Raw genomic sequence first — 12,428 nt, 5'->3', positions numbered from 1 at the left:
TTTCTGTATGTTCCTGAGTTCTCCACGTATTTGTCGTAGGTGGCTCATATGTAAATATGATTTTTTTTTTTTTTTTTTTTTTTTTTTTTATTCCTGTGTTGATTGTTAATCACATTATTTCCACCATGCCATCACCATATTGCACTTCCTCCACACATATATTATCACGAACCATTATTAGCATTCCTCCTCCCCCTTTTCCCTTTATGTCTTTTCTCCAGCTATTATATCCCTCCTCCTTAAAGCTAACATGGAATAACAACCTATCTATATTAGTATAAGTCACTCTTAATTTTTGCCCCTTCCATGACCTCTTTCTTCTAAAGAAATGACTTCTTCAGTCTCATATCTAGAACCCTCCAGTAGAAATTCTTATTGATCTCCATCCTTTTCTTGTTTTTTTTCCTTAGTCTCATATCTTAGCATTCTCTTACCCCCTTCACTAAAACTTTCCTACCTAATCACTTCCTCCACTTCCTGGTCCAACTCCTGTGTGCTGTCTTCAACATATTTGATAATACTTTTGACCAATTCTCTCTCTTCTTGCTTTATCCCGAACTTGTTTAAATTTTTTTTTTCATTCATCCCAAAATTAAGATACATTTCCTCTTATCCATTGTATCCCTCATTAAATTTTCCTTCTCCTTAATTACTTGTATAACAGTGTTCTTTGTCTTTTCCTGTATTGGTTTCCTTAATGCCTCTGAAAATTTAACTATTTCCTCTTCCTGTTCTTGTTTCCAGGCATTTTGTAATTCTTCCAATTTGATTTCACCCATTCCATTCTCTACTTTATCCTCCCCATCCTGTATTTTTTTCTGTAAGCTCCTTAAGGATTCTTCATAATTGTAACATGTAGCCTTTAGTGTATCATTTTGTTTCTTTATCTTGCATATTCTCCTTCATCTCCTGATTTATTTCTTTTTTAACCTATCTTGTTTTTCCATGATACTCAACATCACTTCCTTCATGAATCTTATCTCCCTTTCCACATTTATCAGCCTCCTCATATTACCTCTTCCCTCTCTATATACTTAAAAATCCTTGTATGTGTTATCATCACCCAGTCTCTTCCAGCCATTTAGTGTTTCAGTAAAGCTTTGGTTTCATAACATGGCGATTGTTTTGTACCCGTGTCTGGTAGTGCTACATAGTTTTGCCTCTCCCTCCATTTTTCACTATATATGGCACCCAAAATCTTGTTTTATTTTGGAGACAAGAGAACCCTATGGTCCCCTTCCCCCCTTACATATGGTCTAGGTCAGGTTCTAATGCTTGTTGGAGTGTGTTCTCCTGGGAGCTCCTTACGTACGTCCTCTCAGTACGGCTTCTCATTGGTGTGTATATTTCATTAGGAAAACCTTCATACAAATACTACCCTTTCCTCAACTTTTGTGCGTGTCTGTGTGTGATTTAGGTTTGAAAGGTTTTATTAGTATTAATTGTGTGTGTGTGTGTGTGTGTGTGTGTGTGTGTGTGTGTGTGTGTGTGTGTGTGTTTACCTATTTGTGTATTACAGGGCCCGAGCTAAGCTCTCTGTGTCCTGTCTCCTTGTCCATTCCTGTCATATCTCTCATCTGATTGACACACACTGCATCAACGACATCACTGCTCAGTTTATTCCACTTATCAATGCTACGATGCGGGAAACTGTATTTTCTCATGTCATTTAGACAGATGTCTTTTATTAGCTTTTTTCCATGTCCTCGGAGATGATTACTTGTGGTCACCTTTATCAACTCTCTGTCCAGTATGTCAATCTTGTTCACCAATTTATACATATAGTTATCATGTCTCCTCTTGTTCTTCTCTCTTCTAATGTGGTCAGCCCCAGCTTCTTCAGTCTTTCCTCATAGTCTAACTCCCTGAGTCCTGGTACCATCCTTGTTGCCAGCCTCTGTACCCTTTCTACCTTCTTCACATTTTTCTTCATATGCGGTGACCAGACACAAGCTGCATATTCTAACTGGGGTCTTATTAAGGTACATAATATCTTCTTCATCATTCCTTCATCTAGGTAGTGGAATGCAAGGCCAATATTTTGAAGCTTGTTATATGTTTTCCAAAAATCTTGTTAATGTGTTTCTCCGGTGACAAAGTGTTTTGCACGGTTACTCCTAAGTCTTTCTCCTCATTGGTCTCTTTAATTTTCTCATCACCCAGCCTGTAATCCCTGTTTGGTCTGTATCTACTTCTTCCCATTTTCATAACATGGCTCTTGTCTATATTAAATTCCATCTGCCACTCTTTACTCCACTCATATATTTTATCAAGATCTTCCTGTAACTTGTTACAATCTTCCACATTCTTTACTCTCCTCATAATTTTAGTATCGTCCAAAACATGTTCATGTAACTGTCAATTCCTACTGGCATATCATTAACATAAATCAAAAACATGATGGGACCAAGCACTGACCCTTGTGGAACTCCACTGGTTACCTTCTTCCACTCGGACTTCCTTCCTCTCACCACTGTTCTCATTTCTCTTCCCATTAAGTAATTTTCCATCCATTTTGCTAGTTTATCATTTACTCCTCCAATCTTCTTTAGTTTCCACATCAGTCTATTGTGTGGTACTTTATCAAAGGCCTTTCTCAAGTCCAGGTAGATAGCATCCACCCATCCCTCTCTATGTTGTAGTATGTCAGTCACTCTTGAATAAAAACATAATAAATTGGATACATACGATCTTCCTTTTCTGAAACCAAACTGTCTTTCACTCAGAATGTTTTCACTTTCTAGATACTCACTCCACTTAGCTTTAATTACTTCTTCACATACCTTGCACAATATACTAGTCAACGATACTGGTCTATAATTTAGCGGTTCCATTCTACTACCATTCTTATATATAGGCACAATGTCAGCTCTTTTCCACTCTTTCGGGACTATTCCTGTTCGTATGGAGGTTTCCACAATATCAAATACGGGTTCAACAATTGATCCTTACATTCTTTTAGCAACCTCCCAGATATGCCATCAGGCCCCATTGATTTATTAATATCCAGATTGCTTATAATTTTCCTTACATCTTCCTTAGTAACCATGATGTCCTGCATTTGCTTTATTTCCGTAGGCCTTTCTCCTATAAAATGCTCCTCCTTTGTAAACACTTTGCAAAAGTTGTCATTCAAAATTTCAGCTATATCTCCAGCATCCTCATATACTTCTTCCCCATTTTTTACCTTTTCTATTGCCTCCCTTATATTTAGTTTTCCATTTATGAATTTGTAAAACATTTTAGGGTCACTATCACAGTTTTCCACCACCCTCTGTTCATATTCCTTTTGTGCTGTTCTCCTTACTTCAACATATCTATTCCTTGCTGTTTTGTAAACTTCTCTTGATAATACATCACTGTTTTTCTTAAGTTTCTTCCATGCCTTTTCTTTGTTCTTTTTTGCTTCTTCACAATTTCTATTAAACCACTGTTTATTATTTAAAGTCCTCTTTCTGTGATATGGCACAAACTTTTTCACAGCAGAGTTATATAAATCCATAAATTTATCGTATTTCAATTGCATATCCCTTTCCTGGTATACCACGGACCAGTCAATTTCATTAAAGAACTCCCTTATATGGTTATAATTTGCCCTAATATAATTTAATTTTTCCTCCCTGCGTTCCACAATCTTATTCGTGCTTAATTCCATATCCAGCTCAAAGCTTAGGACATCATGATCGCTTTTCCCCAAGGGACATTCATGTTCAATTTCCTCTTTTAGAGAGATGCCCCTGGTAAATACCAAATCCAACCTTGCTGCAACATCTTGTCCCCTGCACCTTGTTGGTGATCTCACCCACTGTGTCATCAAGTTATTTGTTGCTACATTTAACAATTCCTCTGCCCACTCACCACCGTTCACCACTTCGTAGTCCTCCCACACTATTTCTTTACAATTAAAGTTCCCGACTATCATCACTCTATCCTTTCTGATGAGTTCTTGCTTCATTCTGTCTAGAGTATTTCTCATCACCATTTGATACTGTTCATATTCCCAAGCACTGGTTCTGGGTGGTATGTATACTGTTATAATATTAATGTCCCTCTTACCATCTGTTATAAGCATACTTATCACTTCCTCATTTCTCTTACTATAGTTCACCTCCTTCACTATCAGATCTTCCTTAGTAAGAACCATTATACCACCACCTCCTTTATTTTTTCTATCATTTCTCCATACTTTGTAGTGTTTTACAACAAACCAATCTAGCTTTATTTTGGGCCTTAGCTTTGTTTCCACTACACACATTATGTCCGGTTCATTATTTCTTAGGTAATCCATACATTCTAGCCTCTTAGACAGAAATCCATCTATATTCATGTAAGTCACTTGTATTCCATTCCTAGTCTCTTTCTTCCATGTAATGTCTATTCCGTCTGTTTTATCCACCACTTCTTTAGCCTCCCATTTCTCATCCTCCAAAAAAACTTGGTCTTTTCCTCCTCTGTTCTTTCGTCATTCCTCTCTCTCACTTCAGTTACAAGCTCTTTCATTTTCATTTGTTCATCCTGTGACATATTTCTTCTTATGTAAATTGTTTTGGTTTCCTCAGAGTCCTTAAGTTTCCAAGCCCTCCTCAGCAAGGCCTCAGCAGCCACCTGAGACTTTAATTTCAATTTTAATGGTCTATTCTTGCCTTCCTCAAAAGCTCCTAGTCTCACACTTTCTTCTACCTCAGCATATAGGCACTCTTCCTCTACTGAGATCTTATTCAGTAAAGACTTAATCCTGTCATTTTCCTTATCCCTCCTATCCTGCCAGTTCCTGTTAGTTTCCTCCCTCAATCCTGTTATGATCACGTATTTTTTCTTTTCAGCTATATCTCTCACCACATACTCATTTTCCTTTAGTGCCTTTACCATTTCACTCTGCGTAATCACTTTATTTTCCTCTTCCTGCTTTTTCACTATCTCCCTAAAGGACCTTTATGCCTCCTGATGTTCATGGTTCACTTCTTTCATCCTGGCATCAATTAGGTTAAGGCATTCCTCCTTCCTCAAGTCCCCTTCGGATATTTTCTTCTCCATTTGTAGGAGTTTAGCCTTCATCTCTTCAAATTGTTTCCTTAGTTGTTGGTTTTCTTTCTCCATTTCTACTTTTTCCCTCAATAGCTCTTTGTTCTTTATTGTTAACAAATAGATCTCTTTTGAAGGAATCGTTCTCCGCTTTGACTCTATCCAGTTTTTCTTCTATGGATAAAATGTTTAGGAACTTACTTTCTAATGCCTGAATTCTTGCATCCATATCTAATTTCTCCAGTCCTCTTGGAGTAGTCACGAACCCTTCAAAGTCCCAGGCTTGTCGAGGCGTGGACGCCATGATTGTTATCGTCAGCTGATTACGGCCAAAACAATCACCACCCACACTCTCCGCTCAGGGACCACTCTCCATATCCCGCTTGAAAATGGCTCACTTTCTACACTATGCGACAGTAGGACATTAATAGGACATTAACACAGAGATACCCGGGCCCTGTAACACCATAGGTAGTTTCTCCTCTTCCCGTCCACAGCCGGAGACGAGCCGTCCTCTCTCGGCAGTGTGTGTGTGTGTGTGTGTGTGTGTGTGTGTGTGTGTGTGTGTGTGTGTGATTTAGGTTTGAAAGGTTTATTATTATTAATTGTATGTGTGTGTGATGTATGTTAGAGGCCTTGCAAGTCCCTAAGAGCAGTGTGTTTTCCAGGTGGTGTGGAAGAAACTGGAGGAGGTGCCAAGCCAGAATAGATAACCAGCAGTACCTCTCTGTGTCTCCTGCCAGAGGGATGTGGCCAGGCAGGTTTCTTCCTAGATCACTACCTGGGAAATGATGGTGCTGGCCTGCCGTCCCACTCTCCTGTACATTCTCATCAAGGAATCTCTCTCTCCAGGTGTCTCGTACAAACTGTAACTCTTGCTTTGCTTCCCCTTCTGAGGTGTGAAGACTGCCTCTCCTCTCCAGGGAAGGTATGAAAGAACTTAGTGCCTCAGCATTGCAAGGCTTTAAATGCTGTATTTTGTGGCATGGAGGAAGGATTTGCAGATGCTGAGATGCACTCCTATTGTAATGTGCGCCTTGTATCATTGCCAAGTTGAGTAATATCTTCAATACACTGTGGTACTTCCTGTCTGCGCTGTGTATTTATAAGAATATGTATACATGTTCTGTTTTGAATTAGTTTCATTGAAAAAAGTGTTGGTGCAGAATCCTTCTATTTATATTGCATCAGAATGTAGGTTGTCAAGGCCAAATGACACACACCAGCTTGCTGTTGTGATGTCATTTTTTACAGCAGCAGACAGGTTCAGGTTACAGCCAGTGCACCATTGCATCCTTCCTTTATGAATATTATTCCATTTTTGCTGATTAATTTTTTTAGCCTCCCTGACATTCTTTCCGTACAATGCACGAATGACTCAATTCACCAAGTAGAATATTCTTTGGTTTAGAAAAAGCTTCCTTAGTTTGTATTTATAAGATCCACAATGACATGTAAATGTCATTGTTTGGAGCATTGCTTTAGTTTAAGAGAGATGTCTGTTGAACTTTTAGGAGAAGGAAAGCAGGAGATATTCTGTGCCAGAAAGCACAGTTAAATCTGATGAAAAGTCCTCATCTGAGTCTTGTGTAACTTAGGGGTAAAGTTTTATGAAATAACCTTTAGGTCAAATTCAGTATTATAGAGAGTTTTAGTTAGGTAAAGAGAATGCCTTGTTGTCTTGGTGGTGGCTATCATTTGGTGTCTTCAGTGTCCAGTGCACTTGTGTGTTAGGACATTATTCAGTACACACAGCAACAGTGAGTCAGCAGGATTTGGTACGCCACATGGTGGTGCTTGGTTGACACACCAGGCCAGCACATGCACCACACGCTGCCACGTCCTCAGCTGTGGTACAAAATGCACACGTGTAACAAAGGTTCTTCAGCATTATTAATACTTTCAAAGCATAGCTTATAATTTTTAGTTGTACATACATGACTTTTTTTTTATAAAAAAGAAAACAAAGTTGTGAGTCACAAACTTTGTTGATCAATAGGACAATTAAATCTCATCCTGAAATTAAGACATAGCAATGGTTAAAGGATTTAACTTTTTTGTATATATCCAGAAAGACAGACTGTGTATACATATCCTACAGTAAGTAAGTGATAGTTACTGAAGTCAGCCTGACTCCTACAGGGCGCCATCACTGGTCCGCCCATTTTCCTTGTCTGACATAATGAGAAAACACTCACTGCTTGTGACGTTTTTATCAGTGTGGCAATGAACTTCCATGATGAAGTTAATTTGTATATAATGAACAGCAACATAACTGGTGGTGTATTCATACATCAGTTGTTTTGTTACTAGTATGTTAGGATGTGATTTCAAGCCTTCAGCAGCTGTTTATCTTTACTCTTTCAATGAAATACGTAGCTACTTCACTGTCATCTACCTCATTTATTCTTATTTAGAATGACCAAGACCACACCTGAGTTAGTGTTGTGAAGGATCACAGAAACCATTTTTCACTGAGGTGAACCTTCTTCACCATCACTTGAGGGAAGGCCAGCACACCACTGGCTTCCATGACTCACTCTGCATGTCAGGCTTCCCTCACAGAGGCAGTGTGCTGCAGCAGAGTACTAGTGATTTCACACTTAGTAGTGAAGTCATTAACAATGTTTCCCTACTCAACATATATTTACATTGGTGTGAGGAACTTTGTGCTGGGATTAGAAGTGATGAAAACATTAATGGAGTTAACTATAAATAATGTTTGCCCTTCTGATAAAATTTTTCCTTAGAGAAACAAGATGTAAGGAGAGAATGATACACCCCTTTGTTCATAATGAGATGTGTGTGTGTGTGTGTGTGTGTGTGTGTGTGTGTGTGAGAGAGAGAGAGAGAGAGAGAGAGAGAGAGAGAGAGAGAGAGAGAGAGACAGAGAGACAGACACACAGTAAAATTCACTCCTTTTTCTATAGACACACACCACTCACTTATTTCTGTGCTTCTTGATGACTCTCAATAATTTTTGCTGGTGTTACCTATTCAAAAAATGGTGTGTGGGGGATGGGAAGCCTCTGTAATGGGTATTAACCTTGTCCTCGGTAGGTTTTGGATTTAGTTCATGAAAACTTCCTCCTATTTCAGATACTAGACAAAAATTTCATTAGTGTCATCTATTCTTCATTGTTGTTTTCATAACTTCATGCTACCCGATGTTAGTGTGTTGGTCATTGTCATTCGAGTAGGAGCACACCATTTCTCCACAAAACATAATCTCTGGTTTCATACTTTCCTGCTTTGTTCCAGCTCAAGATCAGGATGAGCTGTTCTGTTGAGATTTTTTTTTTTTATTTATGATATTTTTTATTTGATATTTCTCAAATAAGCACCTCATCCATTTGTTTATATAGGTACCCATAGTGAATACTAACCTGGCTTTCCTCTCTTGACATGTCAGTTAGCAGCCTGGTTCTATGTTAACAATAGTCACTCAGATCAAATCAGGGTTAAGCTACCTTGAATCATTGATCAGTATTCTCCTTATGAACCAATTATTTTTTTGTTCTTTGTTTGTCATTTATCTGCTATTGATAGTCAACATAGACAAGAGAACATGCAAAATAAACCAAGAAAAGATATTTGAAAGGGAAAGAGGCTTCCCCATAGAAGTACTGGAGTTTGAAATAAACTACATGAGAAGGCAGTGTGAGAAAAGTGTGCACCAACTCAATGAAAGACTAAGCAAATATTGAACAAATATGGACAGAATACATGGAGAGCTCAAGCCTTGTAAGTCATGACTTATAAATCATGAGTACTACTAGGTGAACATGGTCACCAGTGCAAGTCTTGGAGGGCATAGGTGGAGCAGCAAGTTCCTGGTGAAGGGAACACTGCATCAAACACCAGGTCCCCAGCAGATGGCTCCACAGTGGTGGTGGGGCACAATACTGATAGAGTTAGGGAGTAGTGCAGTGCCAAAGAAGTCATGTGTAGTACAGATAAAGCTTAGGCATGGGCATCTGTTGTGTGATGTCCTGCCCCTCTTTGCCCCTGATTCATGTCACTTGAGGGACAGTGAGATCTGTGTGTGTAATTCATTCAGTCACGAGATCACATGCTGGACTTGTGATCATTAGCTGTGTTCTGTCAGAGGAAGTTCAGAGCTTTTATGAGCTAATCAATGTAATTCTGGTATTCATAATGCTACAATGTCACCCATTTAGTCCCATTCACATGATGAAACTGCCTGGTGAATTTTGTTTGTAATGGCCGGTCTGTGTGTCATCCATCCACACCCCAGCACCAGATGGTCAGACCACCAAGCTGACAGCCTTATCTGGTAATTTTGCTTGACCACAGGCATGAGCATTATGTTGGTTTGTTCATCAGATAAACGAGTGTCCATCATGCAGCATTGGGTTGTGTGGAAGGAGTCTTCCTCTAGGGAGAGGCAGCCTTGTGGTGCAGTGCTCATCTTGAACCTAAAAGATTGACTTTGATTCTACTTTGTGGTTGCTCTTAATGAGGGGAGCAGTGCCATCACACTGTATTGGAGATTCTGTTGTGACTGTTTTCTTATTCAAGGTGGCAGTAGCATAACCTTTCATAAGAAGTCTTTATGACTTGGAGAGGATACATACCACAGCCTACTTGCTGACAAGATTTTACTACTGAGTAAGCAGCGTGTGTTTTTTTACAAATTAGCTTGCCATTGCTCTTGTGGTGTTGGATACACACACCTCTTAAGAAATGTGCAGCTAACTGAAATGTCTGTGAGCTATTGTATTAGGAGACAGTGATCTAGAAAATAAAAACTTATATTTTCTTTGTAAATAGTAAATATTTAGTGAAGGATCTGAAGTCCAAATGACACCAAATATATACTAATGTAACTTCTTACAGTTTTAACTTAACTATGATTACCTGTGTTCATTCATTAGTTTTGAAAATATTGTATCATTTGTAGATTAGATTTTCATTGATTATTTGCTTGGGCTTCTGCCTACCTTCTGTGTCCAGTAGGTGCCAGGACTGGCTGTTGTCAGGTTTTGTGGTCCTCCTTGAGGCGTGAGTGTGGCATGTAGTACACCATGGACTGGCTGGAAGTTATGCACTACTTGGACTGTTCATAGTTTTGAAGCAATTGGTAGAAATTTTAGCATGGTAGTATAACTCATTTTGTTGTGCTTGCATGGCAGGGCAGTCTGGACCTCAGGTGTGTGGGTATGGATGGCATGCTAGATTGAGCCAGACCATCAACAAGGTCACTTGCTTATCACTTTCAATCATTTTAATTACATTGTTCCTGCAAGATCTTTTGAACCAATTTTTTTCAAACCTTTAGTTTTTACTACTTTTGTATGAGATTTAACCAAAAAAAATTATCTTTTGGTGTAATTATTCCTTCTGCTTTAGGGTATGAATATTTCTTCATGGCATAGATTTGTGGTCATGTGGCAACATTGCATGTGACTTAGAGAAAGGAATACACCAGCTTCATGCCAACCCCTTGAGATGGAGGCTGAACACTGATGGACAAGTGACAGCATCAAGGGGGATGTTTGAGCACTAGTTTGTAAAAAGAAAGGTTTAGCATTATTAAGATGAACCAGTATGGAGCTTTCTATCCTTATTTAAAACCAATTATGTTCTTAGTTTCCCTTCTTATTGATTGCAAGGTCAACATAAAGGTCAATATGTACTTCTCACCAGTAAATGTACCTGACAATGTACATTGGTGATGATGTTTCTCAGCTGGCATCTTAGTGTGTGGCTTCTCTGCATTCCATTGACAAACTATCTTATATAATTTGTTCAGTCTTTGGCTTCCACCCATGCAATACTTTTCAGTGACAGCCATTACCCACTGAAAAGTGGCACAAAATTCATCACTCTTTTCTAAGGACACCAGCACATGAGCCACTAGTGGCTGGCCACAAGAATGGTTCATGGGTCCATTTTCTCCACTACAAAAAGAGTGGCCATGTTTTAATGGCCCCAACTTTTCAAAGGCTGATTGCTGCCACTGAAAGTACCTCAAAAAGCATCTCATTTCCAATATTGGTGGCAAGACTCAGTGCACCAATTTTTCTGATATTGCAGCAATAACATTCAAGAGCTCAGATAAAATCTAGCTTATTCATTTGTGTGGTCCTTGTTTTTCAGGACTAAAGATAAGATTTTATATTGTACTTTAGAAGATTGCATACAGAAGTTTTCAGATTTTCAGAATGAATGAGATTATATTATTATTGTGCATCGTGTTGCTATTTTGTATTGTACCATGTTAGTCTAGCACATTATCTCTACTATTACCAGCTGTTAGATTGAGGGTTAGACATAGTAATTGTTCAACTGTTGTCACACTTGAAGAGCATGGCTGTTGGGGAACACTTCTTGCATCCCTTGGTGTAGAGATGCAGTAGCACTTACAGCTTTTAAACAGCTTCCCAGTCAAGCAAAGTTGATGATGCATTGGCAGTTGTAACAGAGATTATTCCTAGAGAGGGAGAAGATTCTGAATTGATTTGTCATAGTTCTCTAATATAAAGTGTGACCTGTTTGCTATGATGAAAGGAGATAGATGTTTTTATATTAAATATATTGTGTGTTCCTTGAAGATGAAGTCTGAAACTAGTATTTTTTGTGCTTAGAATAACACTGAAAGTTAAAAGTGACACAACTAGTAATAGATTGACTTTGTTAGCCTTGTGTGCATTGGTCTTACTCCTGCCAGTCATATGCTTACCACAGGAGCCTGCAAGTTAAGACTGACCACTCTTGCTCATTGCTTGGCTGTTGTTTTGAAATGACAAGTGTTGTACAACTTTGTTACTCAAAATCTAGCTCTAATTGAGGAAAGTGTAAAATTAGCTAAGATAACAGTTACACCTTTTTTGAATGATAAAAATGTTCAGATGCACAAGTTTTGTTGTAAACGAGATGTAGTGTAGTAAGTAATATAATATTGTTTGTGTTAAAAGCTTAAGAACATACTAAATAATTCATGTAGTAGCAGCAACTGGAGGTGCTCCCTACAGGAGTGAAGCAGTACAGATGAAATCTAGTTATTACTTACCTAGAAGGAATGATTGTTGTGTGTGTTTACAGTCAACCTCAGAAACAAACCAGTAATGTTTATGCATATGTTGCTAGTGCCTAAAATTCTAACCAAAAATGCTGCAATGATTAAGAGGGAAGTGCAGTTAGTGAGTACCTAAGCTATATCCTTGAGTGAGCCAGTCAAGAGTCTTCCTCTTGGTTTGTGTTTCTTAATGCCTTGCTTGCCTCAGTCCTTTATAGAGCACCTCATATTACAGCAGGATTCAACATGTTAGTATGTTGTGTTCATCCTGAACTGTATTGAACCAAGCTCCATCCTAGGTCATGAAGATCAGATATTCCAAGTTCATGATTGATGCAATTTTTGGCAGTTGTGGGAATGTTAA

General features: G+C 38.6%; 1 protein-coding gene across 5 annotated transcripts in view; it reads left to right on the top strand.

The window, feature by feature from the left end:
* The window catches only part of LOC123511037 (coiled-coil domain-containing protein 85C-like), a 43,824-nt gene that overhangs the window by 31,159 nt on the left and 237 nt on the right, over positions 1–12,428 (top strand). For all 5 annotated transcript variants that reach the window (XM_045266651.1, XM_045266649.1, XM_045266650.1 and 2 more), the window contains exon 7: positions 5,691–12,428. This exon is cut by the window's right edge and continues 237 nt beyond it. In XM_045266651.1, the coding sequence (XP_045122586.1) occupies positions 5,691–5,735 (45 nt within the window). In that variant the 3' untranslated portion in view covers positions 5,736–12,428. The remainder of the gene's footprint in view (positions 1–5,690) is intronic.

The sequence above is a fragment of the Portunus trituberculatus genome, chromosome 31 (genome assembly GCF_017591435.1).
Source record: "Portunus trituberculatus isolate SZX2019 chromosome 31, ASM1759143v1, whole genome shotgun sequence".
NCBI lineage: Eukaryota > Metazoa > Arthropoda > Malacostraca > Decapoda > Portunidae > Portunus > Portunus trituberculatus.
The sequence above is the reverse complement of the archived record's forward strand: the minus strand, read 5'-3'. Positions and strand labels throughout refer to the sequence as shown.